At 34.7% G+C, this 25,495-nt stretch overlaps 1 protein-coding gene across 8 annotated transcripts in view; it reads right to left on the reverse strand.

Annotated features, from left to right (window-relative positions):
* CAMSAP2 (calmodulin regulated spectrin associated protein family member 2) overlaps positions 1-25,495 on the reverse strand; it is a 112,138-nt gene that overhangs the window by 12,822 nt on the left and 73,821 nt on the right. For 3 of the 8 annotated variants that reach the window (XM_019430971.2, XM_019430936.2, XM_019430927.2), the window contains 6 exons: positions 17,123-17,155; positions 14,185-14,326; positions 13,735-13,874; positions 5,999-6,095; positions 3,899-3,992; positions 456-538 (listed from right to left, as the gene is read on the reverse strand). In XM_019430971.2, the coding sequence (XP_019286516.1) occupies positions 456-538; positions 3,899-3,992; positions 5,999-6,095; positions 13,735-13,874; positions 14,185-14,326; positions 17,123-17,155 (589 nt within the window). The remainder of the gene's footprint in view (positions 1-455; positions 539-3,898; positions 3,993-5,998; positions 6,096-13,734; positions 13,875-14,184; positions 14,327-17,122; positions 17,156-25,495) is intronic. The other 5 variants (XM_019430940.2, XM_019430931.2, XM_019430965.2 and 2 more) reach the window with 3 other exon arrangements.

Consider the following 25,495-nt stretch of genomic DNA (forward strand, 5'->3'; position numbering starts at 1 on the left):
GATGGAACTGGATGGTATTATGCTAAGTAAAATTAGTCAGAGAAAGACAAATATCATATGACTTCACTCATATGAGGACTTTAAGAGACAAAACAGATGAACATAAGGAAAGGGAAACAAAAATAATATAAAAACAGGGAGGGGGACAAAGCATAAGAGACTCATAAATATGGAGAACAAACTGAGGGTTACTGGAGGGGGTGTGGGAGGGGGGATGGGCTAAATGGGTAAGGGGCACTAAGGAATATACTCCTGAAATCATTGTTACAGTATATGCTAAGTAATTTGGATGTAAATTAAAAAAAATAAAAAAAAGAAAAGCAAGTACAGAGAAACAGATCAACCTATTTGTGTGTATGTAACACTTCAAAAAAAAAAAAAAAAGACTGGATATTTTTATTTACATTTATTCTCAATCATTTCCCAGTTAACCAAGGCTTTTTCAAAAATATTACCTGAGGCTGAAGAATGAGCTTGGGGGTGTGAATGTCTAGAAGGCAAATGATGATGAGAGTGTGTAAATGCAGCTCCTTCCCCACTGCAATGTAAAATAAATTAAAAATGTTTTAACATGTTTTAGTTCTTTTATATAAACTTTGCATAAAATGGCTGAAATTAGAAACATTATCACCTCTGATTCTTTATCCTAAATTAAAAAAATTAAGAAAACCATATATTGTTTAAACCAAAAATAGCAGTGCATATATGTATCTATATTTTATGTCTTTTAGTCAAAGAGCCTGAAATATTTTCATACACACCTCAGTGTCCTTGTGAGGTGAAATATGGCATATTATTTTCATTTTACAAATAGAAAAACCGAGAAATGAAGAAGTTAAATGAAAGTCATCCATCAGTTTGAAATATCTTGGTCAAATTTAAATCTCTTGAAAATACAGGTGTAATAAAAACCCTTGCAAAAGATCCTGGAAGCCTCCCTGCTCACATACCTCTGTCTGTACATCTCTAACAATTACATCAAAATCAATATCGCGAGCTGCACCTTGAAGACTTCAATTCCTATAAAGATATGAAGCTTTCCTGTTATTTCTTCCTATTTATTTCCACCCTATTCAAACTAATGCAGGGGATTAGGTAGTCTAGTTCTCCAATTAATAATGAAATTTGGCCTGAATTTTTCGCCAAGTTTCAAGTGTGTCGTAGCCTACCATGTAGTCAAGTGCACAAGCATCCCCACCCCCAATGAGTTGAGAATAAATTGGGGAACAGGTTGTATGTAGTGACTCTGTAGATCCCTCAAATCACATTATCTTTTGGCTACTGTAAACTAAGAAGATGCACTAGTCAACCAAAAAGTTCAAAAGTAAACAACAATGAATGCTCAAATGAGCAAAAGCTCACTAAAGGCAACAACACCTGACGAACTTGCGTGCCTTTGTTCTCTCCAAAGCAGATGTTTATCTGCTTCCCTGTGCCTTTCCTCCCTGAACTGCAGACCATATTTTCTCTCAGTTTTGTCTGTGATCGTTTGTTAGGGACTATCAGGGAATACTCAATTGCCCCCTGTCATGTTTGTTTGTTAACCTGCCTCTAAAATCACCCAGTTTCTACTCTCCCTTACATCTATGATGGGAGGCTAATCCTGAATATACAAGTTAGTAATTAAAATATATTCACTCTCGTCTCCAAATAATGGCTAAAGCGTTTTAAATTCCTATTAATTGTTTCACTTCCACATCTGCATAGAGAATTTTGATCTGGTGTAACTGCTGAGCAACTTAGTAGCCAAGTGTGTGGAGTAGCTGCTACAAATGTCTTTTGCTCTTTCCGTCTTCCTTTGTTTTTTTTTTTTCCCCTCATAACTTCATTATTTAGAGGCAATCGTGTTTGTACATGTGACTGCATTATTCTCAGAAAGTGTCGAAACTTGACTCCTTCCTGAAAAGCGGTTTATTTTTATTTTTTTTAGAGAGACAGTGAGCGAGCGTACAGGCAGGGGAGAGGGGCAGAGTGAGTTGAGTGAGTGAATGAGAGAGAGAGAGAAAGAGAGAGAGAGAGAGAGAGAGAGAGAGAGAATCTTAAGCAACATGGGTTCTATGCCACGACTCTGGGATCATGACCTGAGCTGAAATCAAGAGTCAAACACTCAACCAACTGAGCCACCCAGGCGCCCCTCCTTCCTGAAAAATTCTACAATGGGAGAACTCCAGTGGACCACATGGAGACTTTCGGAAATGAGAGGATTACTAGGATCCTAGACTGACAGCTACACAGTATCTCTTCAAGGAAAAGAATTTAGATATCCATCTGTAGGAAAAATGAGTAAGGGTAGCCACTCAGCTAATCCGAGAAACAGAAAAGAGAATTTTCCAGAGGGCCTTAAGACATGTCAGAAATGTGAAAAGTGTCCAACTCAGATTCCTAGAAATAATAATTATGGGGTAATTGAGTCTTGAAGTGGTAAGTTTTAGAGATTTTATTTTTTTAATGTTTATTTTTTTTTTGAGAGAGAGAGAGAGAGAGAGTAGGAAAGGGGCAGGGACAGAGGAAGAGAGAGAGAGAGAGAGAGAGAGAGAGAGAGAGAGAGAGAGAGAGAAAATAAGTGAGTGAATGAATCCCAAGCAGGCTTTGTGCCGTCAGCATGAAGCCTGACACGGGGCTCAAACTCACAAACCGTGAGATCATGACCTAAGCCGAAGTCAGATGCTCAACTGACTGAGCCACCCAGGCACCCCGTAAAGATTTTAAAGATTTAATAGTACAAGAGTTAGAACCTAGAATACTGAATGCCTTCTAAATTTTCAAAGAAAGAAAATGTCACTATGTAACCAACCCAGGAAAACAATGAGGAAATTAACGCGTAGAAAAATGTTTCCCATGGGAAAAAACATAGAGAAGCTCCTAGATCAGCAATATCTCAACCTCTTTCTGGAAAATCTCAGGCATAGTTACAGAATAGAAAACTTAATGGGAGTAGTAAGACAATTCATAGTAGTAAATCAGAGTGTAAGGGAAGGAAAATGCTTTCTTAATTTGTAGGAAGTACTTCACAGACATCAGCCAGTTCAGAGGTAAGAAGCCCTCACAAAGGGATGAGGGTGTTCTGAGGGTTCTGTCAAGGTCCCAGTTTCACACTCATTTACACCCACTTGAGAGAGTGTTAAGTGTGAGCAGTGGGGGACAGCTCAGTACAAGCTCATATTTTTACATTAAGCCAAGAATTCATAAAGTATTTTCAATGTCTTACTCATCATTTTTAAAATGTATTTTAATGGATTTGCTTGAATTTCTAAAACACCACAAAATACATTGATTTAAAACTTTAAAAAATCAGATAAATTAGGGAGTCCAAAGTCAATATAAATGTTAGGTTCTGATAAATACACATAAAAAGCTACTTACAGGATCTGCTGAAAAACATTTTTAAACAAACTAATGTCTTTACCACATGTTTGGGTCAGAAATCAGGATTATCCTGATAGTAATACAGTAAACATTTTATTGTGATCTTTGATTAGCTATAGTAACCAGCAAAGAAAACAAGAGAGAAAATTAATGTCAAAGATTTTTAAAAATCATTAAAAAGTTTTAAATACAAACAGAATTTTAAAATTTCCCCGAGGCCTAAAAGTTGCCTACATTTAAGCAGTTCTCAATTATAAACAAGTTCTACAGCGAAAGTATGGTTTTAAGCTGATTATCTGAACTCAGAATGTATTCTCCCACTTTTCAGTGTGATTCATAAAAACCTATTTAAGAAACACCCATTTCTGTGTAAATTTCAATTACATTTAAGTTAAAACAGGCTATAATACCGTAAGTTAATTAAAACTTATTTCAAAGTGCAACTGAAATTTTAAAAAGTGACAAAATTTTATTTTTATTTCATTAGCAAGTAGAATGGAAATAGTGAAAATAAAGTCACTCTGGAATCTACCTTGAAGTGAAGTCAGAACTACACGAACCATCCACAATGTTTGTTTTGGCAGCATTCAAGACAGGAACTGAAGGCATATCGTTCACAGGTTCAGCTACAACGAAAGATAAAAGCCTCAAAATTATGTACTTAGCATGTTCCAACATTATTTCATGAATTAATCCCAATTTTTCTTTATTTAAAATTTTCTTCTTAAATAATTTTCAAAGGTAAATTTTAAAACTCTTCCTAAACTGTTCTGGCTTAAAAAAAATTCACTTGATTAAGGCTAACTGATGGGGGTAGGGCAGGGAAGAGGCCTAACATAAAATAAATACAGATATTTAAAAAATAAATCTGAATGTCTAATTTTGCCGAAGCTCTTATAGAATCTGTTACATACAGTCATTTTTGTCCCTTTATGAAATAGCTGGTATTTTGGTAATCAGGAGACAGAATTTCACTGGTCAATAATTAAACCCATTGGTAGAGTTTACATTTTTGTAAATAACTCGGGGGAAGACTCCATTTACTTTTTGCCTTTGAAACCTAATGTAATAGCTGTTGAGTATTTTGAATAGTGGGCTTCACAGATAAAAAATCACAGAAAGCAGGGGCGCAGGCCTGGGTGGCTCAGTTGGTTGAGTATCTGACTTCGGTTCACTTTAATGTCATGATCTCACATTTCGTGAGTTCAAGCCCCACATTGGGCTCTGCACCAACTGCCTAAAGCCTGGAGCCGGCTTTGGATTCTGTGTCTCCCTCTCTCTCTCTGACCCTCCCCTGCTTGTGCGTGCTCTCTCAAAAATAAAAAAAACATTAAAAAAAAAAATCACAGAAAGCAGTGTATGTGAAAATTCTATGTTAATTGTAAAAAGTTGTACAAATATTGGTTATGATAATTACTAAAGACACCTGACTTCACTTCATGGCCTTAGGGAAGATCTCAGCTTATCTGTAGGTATTCTTTGATACAGGATGGCTTAATATTCAGAGTCTGCCTTAAGCAGCTTAGAGATGGAACAGATGAAATACTCTTTTTATTGCGTATTTCACAGAATTTTGCCTGAGATGGAAAGCTGGAAGCAAGCTCATTCTACTCACTAGAGTTACATGCCTCTCCTTTGACTACATCTTTTTTCCTTCTTCTTGATCTCCTTCTTTTAATTTTCTTAGAAGGGAGGAGACAGGGAAGAAAACAAGGTAATGGCGAGAAAAACACCAAAATCTGGAGCCAAGGAAAGCAGCTAGGTAGCTGGGATGCACAGTAATCATGTTTTGTGTTTGGCAGGACACCCACTGGCAGCAGAAAGAACTGGTCCCATAGTTATGCTGGAAGAAAGTTCTTTTTGTTTGTTTTTTGTTTATGTATTTTTGAGAGACAGACGAGCACAAGCAGGGGGGAAGGGCAGAGAGAGAGAGGGAGACAGAATGTGAAGCAGGCTCTAGGCTCTGAGCTGTGAGCACAGAGCCTGACAGGGGGCTCGAATTCATGAATTGGAAGATCATGACCTGAACTGAAGTCAGACACCACCCAGGCATCCCTGGAAGAAAATTCTTTAGTGGAACTAAACTTATAATTTAGGATTCTTTTTTCCCAATAGAAATAAACCTCTGGTTTCATAATGGAAGCCAATGGAAAATCTGTTTGTTTAGAAAAATGATTTTTTTTGTTCTTTATTTCTAGGGATCTTTACAGTGACCCTCTTATTCCGTATTAGTTTCCTTATGTGCAATCAATACATCGTGATACTGTAATAATCATAAAACATACCAGGCTTTATATATAATATATATATAAACCTTTTTATGGTTTAATGGTAAATTCAAATTCTAGATTAAAACCAAGCCATCATTTAAATGGATTCTAGGGAACAATATTAAAAATTCAGAATCTAACGGGGAATAAAAGCTAGAGATGGCGATAAAAGATACAACAAGAAGTAGGCAAACAGCTGAAGTTAAAAGTTCCACCACACAAGGCTTCAAATTCAGAGCCGTTCTCTCCTAAATCACCTGTATCTCAGAGAATTTAGCTGTTTTATAACAATAATAGGATTCTCTCAAATAGAATAACCAGGTGAGGTTATATAAACTTTGTTTGTTTACAGCAACACTTACTACCTCCTTGTGGACGAACAACACGAGGCTGAACAAATGATGGCTTCACAACTTCAAACCACCAGAAGAGTTCTGCCATGAACACCAAATAATTACTCTACATAAGAGAGTTAAGAAAATCAGAAAAAAAATAAGTAAAACTTGACCAAGAAAGTAACGATAAATATAATTTATTCTGTTTTACTTATTAAAACACAGGTTTAAATCTCATTCATCATTGGACTATATTTACCCTAGGTTATTAAATCTGGGACAGAGTATTAACACTTTTAGGTAAAATTTATCACAGCTATTCAAAACCTCTTTGCTGCTTTTCTCTACATTTCCAGGATTGCAGTCCAATTTATGTGGCAGGCATTGATACCTCTGTGTAGAACTTTTAATATGTAAGATACTCTTCATCCAAAGTCGGTAAAAAGAAAAACAGCCTTTGACACCAAAGAGGGTCTATCATTTAAAAAAAAAAACAAAAACAAAAAAAATTAAGCTCTTTCCAGATCCCTAGAAATTTCTCCAAACCTTCATCAGGTATCTATTGGCTTGATGATGCTAAACTCAACAGTAATTCAGGTACTAAATAACAAAAAGATTCTAGATTGTTAAAATTATTCATTTTGAAATACATTATTTATATAATATATCTACCTAACTTTGAAAAGGTAATAGTAAGTTAACAAGGTCATTTGCCTCTTATGATTTATATTTGAAAACGTGAATAATTTTTAAAATAGCTTAAAATTATAAGAAATACAAGAAAAGACTAAGAGGGTCCTCAAAAGCACATTTCTACTACAAGCTTATATTTTAAGATGTATATATCCTGAAAGCTATAAACCATGAAAAGTTATTTTAATTGTAGGCATCTGGCAAGTTTAAAATATAGCACTATACAAAATCTGTTTTTATAATACTTAAAATAGTATGCCTTTAAATTGTGGGTATTTGGCATCTTATTGTTACTACTGATTAATATTTAATGAGATCTTATTTCATATTAAATTTCAGTTTTCAAAATTATCATTGGAAATATCAGTGTTTTCCAATGCCTTGCCCTTCTCCTACCTGTTAATTATGAATAATCCTCAGAGTTCTATATACTGTCATTTAGAGTTCATCCATTCTCTGTTTTCTCATATTTAAGCTGGTGACTTTCAAATATTCATCTCTTACCTGACAGTTCCAGAAGGCTACTATGTGTGTAGGAAGTGAGAGAAAGAGAAGAGTCAAGGGTGACTTAGGTTTTTGTCTTTAGTAACTTATAGTTTCCCATTTAATGAAATGGGAAAGATTGGGATAAATAGGTAGTGGAAGGAATTCTGAGTTAATACTCTTAGATGTTCATTAGACATTTAAGTGGTCTTGTCAGGTAGGTGGTTGAATGCAGGAGTTTGGAGTGTTATACAATATCAGGCATGATTGGTGAAGAGAATTTGGTAAGTTTCCTACTTTCAGCATTTGCTTTGAACTATAAATTCCCAGAATATTCAAACATATACAATATATACTATTTTAAGCAGTCATTAAAATTTGATATTTTTAGAAAGGAAATGAGAATGCTCATAATCCCTAAGGCTATGCGTTGGATCCCATCCCTGCTTACCGCCTCAGAAACTTTACATTCTTAATTATATTTCTTTCTTCTATATATTTATTCTTCCCCTCAACTGAATCCTTCCTACTTGGCTTTTAAACATGCTCAAATCTCCCACATGAAAAACAAAAGAAAACCTTCACTCAGTAACTCCCCATTCTCTGGTTTTTCCTTACTCCCACCTTCTTACCTCTTCACACACTTCTCTATGGTAGGCCTGTGCTAACGATCTCCTTTCATCCTTCCTGCTCCCTAATCCACTCCAGTCTGGCCTTCAGGTGCATCATTCCTCCAAAACAGCATTTGCTCAAGTCACCAATGATTTACATATGTCGCTAAATCAAACAGATTTTTCAGTCTTCATCTTACTTGACCTCTCAGCATCTGATATTCCTGATGTCTCCCCTCTTTGTAAACTGCCATCCACGCCCATCAGCTACCAAATAACTCCCATCTGTACTTACATATGCAGTGGTCTACAGAGCATTCTCTTGGATATTCCAAAGGCACCTCAAATGTCCAGAACTGAACTAGTGATCTTCCCCACAAATCTGACCTTATTCCAGTCTTATCTCACTGAATGGCATCACTATCCCAGTATGCAAGCCAGAAATCTAGGAGTCCTCCTTGATGCCTCCTTCTTTCTCCCTCCACATATCCAGTTCATCACCAAAGCCTGCAAATTTTGCATATCCTAAATATTTTTGGAATCCACCTCCTCCTCTCCGTATTAATCATAATTACTCTGATTCAAACTGTTTCCACCTCTTGTTTAGAACACACTAGCTTTCTGACTATTAAGCCAAACAAACTTTTCAAAGTATAACACCCCTTCCTCTACTTCCACTGCTCTTGGGAAACTGGTTATGGGCTTTAAGAAGGTACTTGATTGGGTCCCTTTTTAATTTCTCTAGCTTCATCTAATACCGTATTTTCCAGGGTTCCTCAGACTATCAGACTATAAAGTCTAGAAGGACAAAGCTCGTGTTCATCATTACATCTTCAGTTCAGTGCCTGGGGGGCGCCTGGGGGCTCAGCTAGTTGGGCTTAGGACTCTTGATTTTGGCTCAGGTCATGATCTCATGGTTGTGAGATGGAGCCCCACATCAGGCTTCACTCTGAGCATGAAGCCTGCTCGGGATTCTCTCCATGCCCTACCCCTGATCATGTGCTCTCTCTCCCCAAAACAAAACAAGACAAAACAAAACAAAACAAATAAAAACCAACAAACAAACAAAACCAGTGCCTGGTACATAATAGATGGCCAATAAATATTTATTGAATGAATAAATATATAACAAAAGGTCACCTGGCAAAATACCAAACTATTGACAGGCAATATCTCTGGGAATAAGATCACCATGATTTACAGTTTTTCTTTACACTTATATCCACAGGGTATTTTCTAAAGCCAAAGTACATAATTATATTTAAAGTATTGGTCCTAGGTTCCACTCTACTAGTGTATAGTTAACTGAAAGCTGTCTAGATCTTTTGGAAAAACACTAAGTGTTCAACTAAATTGTCAATTGATAAGAAATTAGTATTTTAAGGACTCTGGTGTTCAGTATCACTAGACATGGGAGAAATGTAAATCAAAGCCACAAGGAGATAACTACCTCACACTTGTTAGAATGGCTATCATCAAAAAGATAAGAATAATCTTATCTTGGCAAGGATGTGTTGGCAAGGATGTGGAGGAAAGGGAACCCTTGTACATTGTTGGTGGGAATGTAAACTGGTAGAGCCACTATGGGATGCAGTGTGGCAATTCCTCAAAAAATTAAAAATAGAACTACCATATGGGTCTAGCCATTCTACTTTTGAGTATTTATCTGAAGAAACGGAAACCAGGATCTTGAAGAGAAAATCTGTATTCCTGTGTTCATTGCAGCATTATTCACAATAGCCAAGATACATACATACATACATATATATATATACGTATATATATATATACACGTATATATATATATATATATATGGAAACAGCCTAAATGTCTGTCAATATCAGATCAATGGGTAGAGAGAATGTGATGCATATATACAGTGGGATATTATTCAGCCATGAGAAAGAAGGAAATCCTGCCATTTGCAACAACACTGATGTACCGTGAGGGCATTATGCTAAGTAAATAAGTCAGACAAAGAAAGACAAATTCTGTATGATTTCACTTATCTGTAGAATCTAAAAAACCTGAACTCAGAAACAGAGAGTAGAGTGGTATTTACCAGGGACTGGGCGGTTGGGGAAATGGGGAAATTTTGGTCAAAGGGTAAAAACTTCCAACTCTAAGTGAATAACTGGGAATCTAATGATTATAGTTAATGATACTATATTGTATACTCAAAAGTTGCTGAAAGAGTAGATCACCACAAAAAAGAAATGGTAATTATGTTACGTGGTGGAGGTGTTAACTAATCTTCAGCGGTAATCATTTTGCACACTTTAAACTTATACAATATTGTATGTCAATTATATTCAATAAAGCTCAGGGGAAAAAATACTTTGGTATTTTTTTTGGAAGATACCATGTTTGACCACAAGATGTCAGCATAGTAAGAGACAGTTTTCCCAGTAACTAAAGCTTAAAAAAAATCATTTCTTTCTGGATTTATGATAATTAAACAGCAATAAATCTGTTACCATATTCCAGGCATGATACCAAATTAATTTCACTTAAAAGCTTTTCTTTCCTTTTAGTTAAGACAGACAACTGTAGGGGCGCCTGGGTGGCTCAGTCGGTTAAGCGGCCAACTTTGGCTCGGGTCATGATCTCACGGCCCGTGAGTTCGAGCCCCGCGTCGGGCTCTGTGCTGACAGCTCAGAGCCTGGAGCCTGTTTCAGATTCTGTGTTTCCCTCTCCCTGACCCTCTCCCGTTCATGCTCTGTCTCTCTCTGTCTCAAAAGTAAAATAAACGTTAAAAAAAATAATAATAATAAAAGACAACTGTATATTAACATTCTTAAACAATGTAAACAATGCTAAAAAATTAAGATACAAAAAACACAGAATTTAAAGTATGCTTTAACTACTCTCCCCTAAATTCTAATCACACTCAGAAGAAATCACTGTTAACAGTTTTGTGTTTATCTTTCTAATTGACCTTTTTCCATGCATTGATTTGCATACAAATACAAAAAAAATTGTTTTTAATATATAAATTACATCATACTATGTTTGGTACTTTAATAACATCTTGGAGGGCTCTCTGAATCAATAAAAAATACCTACACCTCCTTCCTTTCAACCAGCTCGGCTATATGACAAAATATTTTAATTATGTCCTTCCTAAGATGAATTGTTTCTAACTATTCACCATAAACAATCCTCATACGTGACTTCTGTGCATTTCAAATTTGATTAGACAATGGCACACTGGTGTCTAAAAGGACCATACCAGTTTATACATCCACCAAGAGGGGAAGAGAGTGCTCACTCCCTTTATTCTCATAAACACTTGTTATTAAAGTTAACCAAGTAACAAGGTGCCCAGTATCACAGACCAAGCAATCCCTTAAAGGTTTGAAGTCTTCAAATATTCAATGGAAGTCAAAGTTGTGATTCTAATAATTTAGCAAAGAATACGGAAAGTGACCAAAGCCTTCTCTGCAGTTACTTTTTTTTTTTTTTTTTAAGCCCCTTTATTTTACCCATCCTTCCACCTACCTTCCCTCTGGCAACCACTAGTTTGTTCTCTGTATCTAAGAGTCTGGGGGTTTTTTGTCTCTTTTTTTCTTTGTTCATTTGTTTTGTTTCTTAACTTCCACATATGAGTGAGGCCATACGGTACTTGTCTTTCTCTTTTTTATTTCATTTAGCACTATACCCTCTGGGTCTATCCATGTTGTTGCACATGGCAAGATCTCATTAATTTTTATGGCTGAGTAACGTGTGTGTGTGTGTGTGTGTGTGTGTGTGTGTGTGTGTACACACCTCACCTTTATCCATTCGTCTATCGACAGACATTTGGGCTGCTTCCATATCTTGCCTATTGTAAATAATGCTGCAATAAATATAAGGTGCTTATTTCTTTTTGTATTAGGGTTTTCATTTTCTTTTTTAACAATTTTTTTTAAGACAGAGAGAGACAAAGCGTGAGTGGGGATGGGGCAGAGAGGGAGGGAGACACAGAATCCGAAGCAGGCTCCAGGCTCTGAGCTGTCAGCACAGAGCCCGACACGGGGCTCGAACTGACGAACTGTGAGATCATGACCTGAGCTGAAGTTGGACGCTCAACCGACTGAGCCACCCAGGTGCCCCTTAACAATTTTTTTTTAATGTTTATTTTCGAGAGACAGAGAGAGACAGAACATGAGCTGGGGAGGGGCAGAGAGAGGGGGAGACACAGAATCTGAAGCAGACTCCAGGCTCTGGGCTGTCAGCACAGAGCCTGATGTGGGGCTCAAACCCATGAACCGTGAGATAATGACCTGAGCTGAAGTCGGATGCTCAACCGACTGAGCCACCCAGGCGCCCCAGAGTGTTTTCATTTTCTTTGGGTAAATACCCAGTAGTGGAATTACTGAATCGTATGGTAGATCTATTGTTTGAGGAACCTCTATACTGTTTTCCACTGTGGCTGCAATTTGCATTCCCACCGACAGTGCACAAGGGTTCCATTTCCTCCACATTCTCTCCAACACTTATTTCTTGTCTTTTTGATTCTAGCCAGGTGTATCTGTCAGTTATATATTTTAAATATGCCTGATGTAAGAAAATGTCTTTATATCTGGATCATGCCCAAGTTGATTTAAACATCAGGGCTACATGTTATGTGTTGGCAGTCCAAGGTAAACAACTTAAACAAATGTACTTGATCTTATGTCACCATGTATTTAATGAGATGATTTCTTTGTGATTACAGAGGTAGTATTTAAATTTTTTAACAGATAAGTTTAAGAAAAGGCATTAACAAAATATATATGGAAATAGTTATTCCCCAACTTCCATTTTGATCAAAATAAATTAACGTTTTTATTCTGATGCATCAGATAGTGGGGAGTGGGCACTACTTTTGGTCAATACAAACAGTGGCTTATTTTGGAAATGCCTTTACCATTGGCTCTATCTTCTACCTGTGGTGATCCAGAAATGAGTGAAAGAAAAAATAGGTATCAGAGAATAAGAATTTAAAGAACCCCAAGGCACTAATCTTATGGTAAGAGGGGTCCATTAGCAGTTTCTGTTAAGGCTGACACTGTGATTGGAATGATAAAAAAGCTGTTCCTCTCAGCCAGACTTAAAAAAATCTATTATCAGATGATTTATTCCTAAAATCCTGAAACAGAAGTGGTCAATTTAGGTCTATAAAAGACATAAAAGAACTTTGTAGCTGTGGGCTGCTGGGAATAATGAGGTATTGTGTCACATCATGAAATTCTGGGACAAGTGGCTGCTTTTTAACTCACTCAGAAGCAGTTATGCCTGACACACATCTCTCTTCACTACTACAAAGCAAGTTCCACTGGAACAGGGATCTTTGTTTTGTCCACTTAATTATCCCAAGCACCCAGAATACTACTAGGTGCTCACTAAATAGTTCTTGAAAGAATGGCCGTGCGCAGTGGCCTAAGACTCACAGGCAGTGTGTGTATGATATTCTGAAGCAAAGCACACACTCATGAAATTGAAGTCCTTTTTAAAAGGTTCATTTCCAGACTATTTTCACATTTCCTTCCCTTCTTTCTTTCCCTAGGTTTTGTCTCAAGTCCTGGGACCTGAACGATTCCTTCTTCTGGACATATTCCATGGACCTGTTGAGCGGTGAAAGTGACCAGAACCTCCTTTATGCTCCCTCCTTTATGCTGTATTAGCATCTACCTAAGACTCAGAAACATGTAGTGGCTTATCCTCCGTTGTGCTAACATTAGGGCAATAGATCAATTTTGTACTATAACTTTAAGTTTAGCTTTATATTGTAAAAGAAACCTATAGCTTACAGTGTATTTAAACACACACACACACACACACACACACACACACAGAGACATAAAATAAGCAGAAAAATAAAACTTTTTTCAAAAGCTCTTTTGACTAGTATTACAGTTAATTTCTAACCTTACTATGCCATTTATATATCTAGTTATACTTTTTTCCAAAAACTTAAAGCAAAACACCCAAAAAACCCAAGAACAAATTACCTTTATGGATGAAGCAGCATACAGCATGTCTTCCAGGGTAAAATGGCAACACTGGTTCAAATATTCTTGGCAAAATTCTTGAATCAGCTGCAGATTATACAGGCTATCGGCCAAAGACATGGTTTCTTTCAAACAAATATCTTCAAATAGGAAAAGAGCAAGGTGATGACTTGGGGCTAATTTGATAATATGCATTTCATATTCATTTTGTAACTAGTGGCTTAGAACAAACACCCAATTACGTGGAATCTGGTTTACAGACTCATACAAACATAGTGGTCACTCCACAAAAAGACTTAGCACTACCACCCCTACTCAACTATCTTCCTCAGGATGATACGTAAGAAGGTTCTTTAAAGAGCCTTCATTACTTACTAAATACTGCTACTGTTGTCTTAATACCTGTTACCATCTTTCTGTAGTCCAGCAATATTTCACTGGAACACTTACCCTCTAATCTGACCACACCGGGACAATAAAAATGAATAAGAGCAGCTAAAGCACAGCCATCTGTACCATCTTTCAACAAATTTTCTACCAATGGAATGCAAGGCAATTGCTTGAGCAATGTTTGCTCCTTCCTATAACGAGCCTACAATAAAAAAAAAAAAAAAGAGAGAGATGAAAATAAGTAACTAGCAGCCAACATACAGGAAAAAAAACCAGTATTGTAGATTATATCAGTAATACAAATCAAGAGAAATAAAAACTACTCACCAACATCCTTCTTTTCTAAATAATACCAAATATTACCAAAGTAAAATACAGAGCAACAGCATTATAGTTCCAAAGTACTTAATATAACATGATGTTGCCAATTTATATGAAATGACATTTAGCCTAAACATTTAAATATAAAAGCATCACAAAATAGATTCTGAACACTTTGTATCCAAATTGTCAGTTCTGTCCTTTTGCAGATAATAAAATGCATTTATTTTAATGCTAGAATTTAGACCACAAGTTATTTTATGGGAAGAGCAAGAGTGCCACTTGAGCAGAATTGTAAGAATTTTCAAAATTGGGGAGCAGGTCTAAGAATATGATACTATTCCTACAGGAAATTTGGCAATAAGAAATATCACTTTGAGGAACTGGAATATCACCAAGATATTCTGGCTTGGTATCTGAATGTTAAGATAACATAAATGAAGTGTAGTAACTGTGGAACTGAAAAAACCCTCCCAAGTGAGGTTTTCTTCAAGGACAGAGCAAATGTAAGGATTTCTGTTCCCCCTCAGAAAAACAGAAGAAATCTTTGTTTTCCAAAGACTGCCTGGTGTGACCAGACACAACTTTACAAGAGTTTTCTAAAAACCGAGATGTGCTGTAGAACTCAGTGGTGACAAGAACAAGCCCTTGAGTCAGATGACCTAGGTTCAAATCCTGTTTCTGACATTTACTGGCTCTGTGATCTTGGACAAATCATTTAAACTCTCATTTCTCAGTTTCCCCATAGGTAAAATGGGGTTAATAATAATACCTATTTCACAGGATCACTGAAGGATGAAGTAAGGTGACGCCCGTAAAGTGCCATGCACACTGCTGGGCACATAGCCAGCAACAACTAAAGGCTGGCCTGCTACTAGCTATTAGCTCTCCTAAAGCCAAGAGAATAATGCTGATGACTTAAGGAAGATGCATACTGAAGTGTTTTATTAGGAAAACGTATGATTATATTGGTTACTGACATTTTAAGTTTTTTAAAAAGTAACCAAAACTAATTTTTCTTCTAACTCCATCTGAACTGGTCATCTCTACATTTTATAATTCAAATATAATTATGAAATAAAATACTTTTGTGAGAATAAGAACAGAAAAATAATTTACTAAAAAAGAATATTTACTATTAGGTGGTGAAGTGATATCCCTCAGCAAAGTATATGCATTAATGAAGAATTATTTATTCCTATTTCTGTCTACCCAAGATTCATGGAACATTTTTTTCCTTTTGAAGATTTTCAGAGAGCTTGTTCTTTTTAATCAGTGCACACCAGGCATCCACACTGAATGGTATGTTCCAAACTCAGAGTACCTATATTCAGAAAAAATTTACATACATGCATTATATAAATTCTTCAATGGATTATTGATTTTAATATCCTTAGAAAACTCCCTTACTTTGCTGCTAGTAGACAGTTTAAAATTCAACCATGAAAAAAGAGGAGAGAGGAGGCGAAGGGAGAGGAGAGAAAGAAAGAAGAAATCAACCAGTAGCATCTTCTAGCCTTAGGCTACCCTCCTCACATTTGGTAAGTAAGCCACAGTTCCAGATCCTTACACCCCTTTCTCTGGCCAGCTAGAAACAAAATAGTCTCCCTCTCAGAAATCCTCCAAACTGGCTGGGCTCATTCCCAAACTTCCCAGATCTCTAGGAGTAGCTTGTTTTCAGCCTACAGTCTGAACCGGACTGAGTCGAGCACTCAGGGTCATGAAACAAAGAACTGAATTGTGTAACTTGTCCTACTGCTTGCTGCCAAGTAGCACTTCTGTACAAGGCACACACACAAAGCCTTGTGAGGCTTTAGCACTAAATGCCAATGGTTTAGAATAGACTATCAGGGATTTATGAGTGGTATGCTAAAACATTTTCCTGCAGCTTATATCCTAGAAGATGTGTCAGGTAAATCAACTTAATCCTCAAGTCCTGTACAACTCCCATTTGCAGTTCATGAGAATTATAGTCTTTTGCACTTTATCTTACTATATGGCTTTATAAAGTTACTGCATGGAGACATTCTGTATTCTTTCTACCAACTGAGAAATTTAGCATTTAAAAGGGCATCATATTTTCTCTTTCAACATTATATTGTATTTCTAAGTTATATTTTTATTTCTGAGGGCATAAAATACTTCTTACGTGGTCTATCCACCCAGATTTAATCCTGAAAGAATCACCCTTCAGGTCAAATCAGAACTGAATACAGTTTAGGTCCAATACTGGTACGACCACAGGGAATATGTCACTTTTTATCAAACAAAAAATGTACCCTACAACTCAGGCTGAAAGGAAATGATTCCTTCAAAAATATTTTAAAATACAAAAAATTTACATATACAATTCATACTCACTTTTCTCCTAAAGTTATTAAAACTAATGAGAATCTCTATCCATACATTTTTTTTACACCTATTTACCGACAGTCTGTAAATATCAGTAGGACTAGCAAAATAATGGTTACCTTAAACTATTTTTAAAGCTTCTAATCCAAATTTTGGCCAGTTTTTTTTATCTCTTTATTTTACATTATGATCAAATACCATAAAATCCAATCTCTATGCAGCAACTAACAGAATTATAGGAAATGATTATACCAGCAAGACACAAACAATACCATTCTGTAATTACACTTCTGGAGAGCAAGTTGAAGTAGTTGGGCAAACTTACTGGAACCAGTTTCCAAAACCATTTGGAAGGAGACTTCAGAGGAAGCAGCAGGGAAAAAAGGGAAAGCAAAAGGTAAAGGGAAAATTCATCAGAATGGTTTTTAATTAACAAGTGACAGTAAAGTTTCTGAAAGTGGAGTTCCAAGTTATAGTTCTCATAGTATTTTTTAAATGTTAATTAATACTTTAAATATACAGGTTCCTACTAATAAAGACCTCCACCTTCTCCTCCCCTCATCTCCTCTCCCAATACAAAAATTCATTTTTCAGATATTCAGGATATTCTGTATACTTTGGCAGCAAAGAATTTTATTTCTGAGTTCTAGAATCACACATCATATTAAAAAATAAATCCAGGGGCACGTGGGTGGCTCAGTCAGTTAAGCATCTGACTTCTGATTTTGGCTTAGGTCATGATCTCACAGTTCATGAGTTTGAGCCCTGCATCAGCCTCTGTACTGACAGTGCAGAGTCTGCTTGGGATTCTCTCTCCTCCTCCTCCTCCTCCTCCTCCTCCTCCTCCTTCTTCTTCTTCTTCTTCTTCTCTCTCTCTCTCTCTCTCTCTCTCTCTCTCTCTCAGTAAATAAACATTAAAAATAAAATAAAAATAAAAAATAAAACTGTATCACAAAAAGGGAAGTAGAAAGATTCTAGAGCTAGATTTGCAATCATTATCATTCTTAAACATTAGTAGAGCAAGTCTGATCAGGCAGTGTTTCTTTCCCAAGGGAAAAGAAGACTGTATCAGTAAATATACGAATAAAGCAAACCGCATTGCAGACTTGAAAAACATAATAATTTCTTTCAACTATATGACAATTTCATTTAATTAATGGACGGAAGACTAGTTGGCAATTCTTACTAAGATTTTTACAGAGTCTCTAGGGCAAGTAGCTACTTACATAAAGAGAATATAAATGTTATTAATTTTACTATCTGGAGGTATCCCAAAGAATATAATTTTATTTCTTCAAAATGATAAATACAATAAACTCATAATTTCAGTTAATATGAATTAATAATTTGTGATTGTTTAACTCTGTATTTCCTAGCACAATTTCTAACAGCCCTGAATAAACATTTGTTGAATGAACCAAACTAAATGGGGTCTGAATTAAAATTCATATTCAACTTTTATGTAGAAAGTTTATCCTACAGGGGCTCCTGGCTGGCTCAGTCAGTGTGACTCTTGATCTCGGGATTGTGAGTTCAGGCCCCACACTAGATGTAGAGATTACTTAAAAATAAAATTAAAAAAAAAAAGTTTTTCCTACATAAAATTAACTGTAAAAATAAGACTATTTGGAAAATAATATGAATAAAGTATTTTCAAGAACTTCAAGAATCAGAAAAAATGTCATCTCAAGACTCAGAAAAATTCCAACTTTCCATAAAGAGAGAACATGTCCAGTAAGTTTTTCTTATTGCATCAGGAAGAATAACCTTAACAATTTTGTTGCATATATTTTAATCTGTCATTTAACCAGAAGTCTTTGGCAACTGCAGTTATGATAACCATAAAAAGTATAAGAGCAGAAGCAAAAAGAAGGAAGCCACTGAGAATGTGTCAGGATTCCAACGGATAACAGAAACTTCAAAAACGGGTTTTCTTCTTTTTGAGACTAGAAAAATCCATTATATGGAAACTGATAAAAAGCAATTTATTGCCAATTATTCAAAACAGGAGAGGTGTGAAGGTTCAAGTTACTCCATATATCTTGTAAAATATTCAATGTGACTTTTCACTAATTCAGAGTGCTCTGGCCTTCTTCGCACCTCTCCACTGACCTAATTTAGTGATAGCAATCCTATTCAAGGGAATAGGAAAACCATATAGATTGGCTATTTGAAGGAAATATGACTAAAAAAAAAAGTAAATATACTAAAAGAACAAATAAATATCTATGCTATTCATGGTTGTAAACTCATACTTCAATAAGTTCAAATATACAGCAAAATTTTCTTGCTGAAGGACAACTGTATTTCTGAAGTGAATAGCAACTTCCCCTCCTTTTACTTTTCAGAGAACTAGGCAAACAGCAACTTCAAATCCTGTTTTAAGATGTAATTATGAGACCAAAACATTTTAAAAGGCCACAGACAAGTGAAAAATTTCTTATTTTTATTAAGTCCTTACTGATGACAGGGGCCAACGGGGGCAGTTCAGATTTTCTGGAATAGTTCCCATTTCCAGCATTCCTTTGCACTGTCTTCAACACACATATGTATGACTCATCGTAAATTCTGGTTAGTTGTTTTAGGACTTGCCATTAATACTCCCCAAATAGCTCTATGTCATCCTCTGGGTATCTATAACCTCTCTGGGATTTGGGATAATTCCTGAACTTCTTCTAGGTGTTCTCAAGCCACTTTGGGAGGATGCTGGTTTGACCGGGCCTTTCCTGGAGACCTCACAAAGTTGGAATTCTTTAAGGAGTTAGTCAGAGCTGTGACCTGTCACCTCACGACTCGTGAGACCGAAATGTCTTCTCTTTTGTAGGTCTGAGAGCTATGCTGCACTGCCAACAGGAGTGTAAAATGGTACAAACCCCTTGGAGACTTTGGCACTAGCTACCAAGACTACAAATGCATTTACCTTCCAATCTAGCAATCCAAGTCCTAGGGTATTTACCCTGAAAATCCAAGAATACAGAAGGACATTATTCTTTGTAGTATTATTTGTAATTGCAAGATACTAGAAAACACTTAAATGCCCATAGGAAAGTGGTAGAATAAACTATGGTACATACACACAACAGAGTACTGTGCTGCTGCAAAAAAAGGATGAGGAAGGTATCTAGGGACTGTATGGAGTAATTTCCAGGATATACTGTTAATGAACAACACAAATTGCAAAAGATTAAATATATTTTGTTAGAGGAGAAAAAACATATTTTTTATATATATATATATATACACATATATATATATATATAAAACAGTATATATATCTGTTATATATCTGTTACCTATATATAAAACAATATATAATACTGTGATTTATATATATATATATAAATATATATTTATATTTTATATATATATATTTATTTATATTATATTTATATTTTATATATAATATATATAAATATATATTATATTATTTATTATTAATATATATTAATATATATTAATATATATTATAATATATATTATATAATATATATAATATATATTTTAATCTGTCATTTAACCAGAAGTCTTTGGCAACTGCAGTTATGATAACCATAAAAAGTATATATATATAATATATATAATATAATATAATAATATATATAATATATAATAATATATTAATATATATTAATATATTAATTATTAATATATATTAAATATATAAATAATATATATTATATATATTTATAATATAAATATATATATTTATATATATTTATATATATTATATTATAATATAAATATATATATATTTATATATATTATATTATAATATAAATATATATATATTTATATATATTATATTATAATATAAATATATATATATTTATATTATATAAATTTTATATATATATATAATATAAAATAAAAATATATATATTTATATATATATATATATATATAAAAACAAAAATGAGGATAAACCAACTGGTTACCTACAAGGGTTAGCAGGGAGTGAGGGGAAGGAAAGAGGTAGAAGAGATACAGGGAGGGAGTAATACCTTTCTGATTATCACTTTTGTCGAGTTTTGACTTTTGGAATTAATATAATTTGGAAATCATATAATGTTCTATATATTCAAAAAAACAAAATTAAATCAACAAGGATGGTGCAAAAAAGTCACTACAACTAAATGAAAGCAGAAACCAATGAACCCAAATATATTTCAAAGGAATAACCCAAGCAACTTCAGAACACAGTATTTTGACCATATATTATCAATCTAAAGAAAGAAGAATTATATTGTACTACAAGAGATGATGGATGTTAACCAATATACAGTGCCATATGTCAATTATATCTCAATAAAACTGGGAAACATATAAAAGCATTATAAGGGTAAAACAAACCAAAAAAGAAGAAGAAAAAAGAATTGCAAACAAATCTTAAACTCCTTAGTGGGTTTCTTTTTCACATTGGTATACACATAGAGACTCTGAAACTATTATATACATATTGTAGTACTGAGCAAATTAAAATTAGTACAGTTGACCTTGAACAATACAGGCTTGAAACTGCACAGGTCACTTCCACATGGGTTTTTCTAATAAATACAGTACCATCTTGGAAATGTATTTTCTCTTCCTTATGATTTTCTTAATAACATTTTTTCTCTAGCTTACTTTATCATAAGTATTCAGTATAAAACACATATAACATACAAAATATTTTGTTAATGAACTGTTCATGTTATCAGTAAGGCTTCCAGTCAAGAGTAGGCTATTAGTGGCCAAATTTCTGGGGAGTCAAAAGTTATAATCAGATTTCTGACTGCATGGGTGGTTGGCACACCCCTAAGATCCTGCATTTTTCAAGGGTCAAATGTAAATATCAAAGTATGTCATCTCAAATTACTTACTGTAAAAGTAAAAATAATAACCATAAAGTTAAGAAACCAGACAATATCTTAACCAACTAATGAAAATCAACATCACCCAGTAGGGGCAAATGGGTATCATGTGCCTCTTGATATAATACTGTGAGAAGGACACAACTTATATAGCATTCCAGTCTAAAAAAAACAACCCCTCAACTTAATTATGAGGAAATATCAGAAGAAAACAAATGGAGGGATTTCTTTAAAAATGTCAAGGTCACGAGCAAAAAAGAATAGCTAAAGAACTAGTCCTGTTTAAACACTATAGATATGACAACTAAATACATGACATGATCTTGTACTGAAAAAAAATTATAATGTACAATTGAATGCAACTGGGACAAGTGACAAAAGTGGAATATAGGCTCTAAGTCTGATCAAAGTATGATACTAACATTAAATCACTTGTACTTTGATTATATAAACAAACAGCCTTGTTCTTAAGAAATACACCTTGAAGTACGAAGGGGTAATGGGATATGATGTGTGCAACCCTCTTTCAAATGTTTCAGAAACATTTACATACATATGTGTTTGTGTATGATGTATATGTGTGTGTGTGTGTATATATATACACACATACATACCTGTATACACACACATAAATATATAGAGAAAATTAATGCAGCAAAATGTTAGACTGATGAATCTGGGTCAAGAGTATACAGGGTTCTTTTCTATCTTGAAACCTTTCAGAAGTCTGAAATATTTCAAAATAAATGTTCTTAAAAAGCTACATTAAGGGGACACCCGGGTGGCTCAGTCAGTTAAGCACCTAAGTTCGGCTCAGGTCATGATCTCACAGTTCGAGAGTTTGAGCTCCATGTCAAGCTCTGCGCAGACAGCCTGAAGTCTGCTTTGGATTCTGTGTCTCCTCTCTCTCTCTGCCCCTCCTCTGCCCACACTCATCTCTCTCTCCTCTCTCTCTCTCTCTCTCTCTGTCTCAAAAATAAACATTAAAAAAAATGTTATATTAAGTCTATACCAGTCCAAATCTTTGTTGAGTCTGTATCCAACAACACCTATATATCTGTTAAAGAAATCTGTTCTACAATGTTCTTAGGCAAAGATGAAAATCATAGTGCTAGCATACCTAACTCATATTTACATCTCTCTAGGGCAAGCCACCTTTGTAAAATATTGCTTGGAGAAAAAAATATCACGGTATCATCTCTGAATTTTAAATATGTTTAAAATGCTAAGTTCCTCATTTAACTATACTAAATAGGTTGATAATACAACACAGGCATATTCTAGATTGGGAAGTTGCTTTACCAGTAACCACAAGTAAATGACTATGAAAGAAAAATAGTATACTGGCAATAGGTATAAAGAAAGAATCAGCATTGACCACAGAAGTCCACACAAGAATAAACTATGATTATAGAATAGAATCTTAGGGGTAGAGTTCCTTAAAAATGATCTAATTTAGGCAGGTGAAGTCTTCAAAATTATTTGACTGAAATAATGGTATGAAAAAGAAACCAGGTAAATAAGTCTAAGAATCAAATCAAATGATGTATCTGAGAATGATGTACTATATTAGAACTTTAAATGTTTTATATATTTATATATGAAATAGGCAACTTCATCAATTACAAAATTATAGGTTACAAATCAATGTTCCCCAAAGCATGCTGCAAATAACAGTAATTCCACAGGATGTTAATAGAAGTCATTCACAGAAGAGGTCAAAGATTAAATACATTTGAGAAACAGGCTTCTTATGTAGGCCTTCAATGTACTAAAATGGGTTGTAACATTTTTAAAGGGGCACAGACAAGGCAGCATTTCCCAAATGTATTTGACTTTAGACTCTTTCTTCTGGGGTGCCTGGCTGGCTCAGTCAGTAAAGCATGTGACTCTTGATCTTGGGGTTGTGAGTTCAAGCCCCACATTGGACACAGAGCTTTAGAGCTTACTTAAAAAACAAACAACAAAAACAACTGGATTTAACAAAACTTTTAAAAAGTTGATGTTATTTTAAAAAATCTCTTTCCAATAGTATCTAAAGTACTGTTTGAATAAAAAGAATTTTAAAAGTTGGTCATAGTTTTTAATTGCTAAGGAACTCGGGTCAAAGTGGAAATTCACATACGCTGAGGTAATCAAGCAAAGATGTAGAAGCATTCACCTACTGTCTCACTGGGGAAAGTGTGGTCTATTTTGAGACTATACCTTTAAATGAAAAGCAACTAGAACTCAGTTAATTTCTTTTCTCCAAAGGCAATTCCTTAATCCAATTTCCACCCTTCTATAAAATATCTCACCAGTATTTCTGTTTTAAAAGTGAAGAATGTTGCACTGAGTAGACATGTATCTTTTAATACTGTGAGAAACAAACTTTACTCTCTATAGAGCTACTACTGTAAATTTAGGAATATAAACCCATGAATATCCAAATGGTCTACTTACCAATTCCTAAATATACATTTTCCTTGTAACTTATGTTATTCCCTATGACCTAGTGTCCTCCTTTGCAAATATCATAAAACCTACTAAGGCCATGTTCAAGTCCCACATCTTCTAGAAAACCTTCTTAGGTATTCCACAGTTATCATAAAACTACAAGTAACATATACACATATGAAACTTTATGATAACCGACTGCTTAATATTTTCACTAACCTTTTGCTTTGAATTCCTTACTTTTACTAATATATTGAGAAGGAAAAATTTGAAAATCATTTTAGTCACAGAATTTAGAAGCCATTTAATTCAACTTTAAAATTTTTGCAGATAAAGAAAATGAGGCCCAGAGAGGTCAAGTGCCTTGGTGAAAGTCATGAATTTAATCAGTGGCAGAACTATTCTACTTTGTCTATACTCATTTTGCCATAGCACTCTGTACAAACCCCTTAAGAGAATGAATGTTGGGCTTCATGTCATGGCTATAAACTTTAGAGATCTTTTACGTAGGGTTGCCAGATTTAGCAAATAAAAATATGAGATGTTCATGCAACTACACCAAAAAATTTTTGGTGTTTATCTGAAATTCACATTTAACTAGGCATCCTCTTTAGAATAAAAATGAATATTAGAAGCAAAAGAGCAACTTGAAGAAAAAAACAAACAGAAAATAACATTAGTAAACTTTTTAAACAAAACATTTTCCTAAAACATGGCACTACTTAAAATGCCTTCCTTTTAAGGACACCAACCAATCCAACAGTCAGAAATACACCATTAGCAGATTTAACAATCTAAAGAAAATAGCTTTGGAATGCTACTTTTCATCCAGCATTAACAATATACACTGCAAGTATCCCTCAACGTATGTATGTATTTTACCAAGAAGATGGTTGTAAAAAAAAAGTTTCATAAAATAGATTTTATTGAACATCTAAGTTGGGAATAGGTGGGCAAGGACAAAAAGTAAGAAATATCATCCAACACCATGGGCTCTGTCTATAGCTGGATAAATCATAGAAAACATGGCTAGCATCTGGGTCACTAGGCAAGCTAGCTTAAGTAGGTGGAAGGCATGGCAACTTCCTACCAATCGCATAGCAATAAGGAAGAGCAAGTCATTCTCTCATCCCTAAAAAGAGGACAGGGTCAAGAATGTTGCTTTTGTAGGAATAAAAATCAAGAATGAAATGATTAAATTTCCAGCCAAATCAACTAGTTCGAATGCCAAAAATCTCACTGCTAGGTAATAGAGACTGCTTTCCCTAGTTTATAATGTCACAGAGTGATTCTTCATGATGATGATACCTACTTTGCAGTAAGACTATGTAATGTAAAATTGACACTGTCAATTTCACATAGATTTCACAGAGATTCTATCAATGGGAAAAAAAAGAAAATTCATTTGAAAA

Source organism: Panthera pardus, unplaced genomic scaffold (assembly GCF_024362965.1).
Source record: "Panthera pardus isolate Hobbes unplaced genomic scaffold, ASM2436296v1 HiC_scaffold_21, whole genome shotgun sequence".
In the NCBI taxonomy this organism is placed as follows: Eukaryota; Metazoa; Chordata; class Mammalia; order Carnivora; family Felidae; genus Panthera; species Panthera pardus.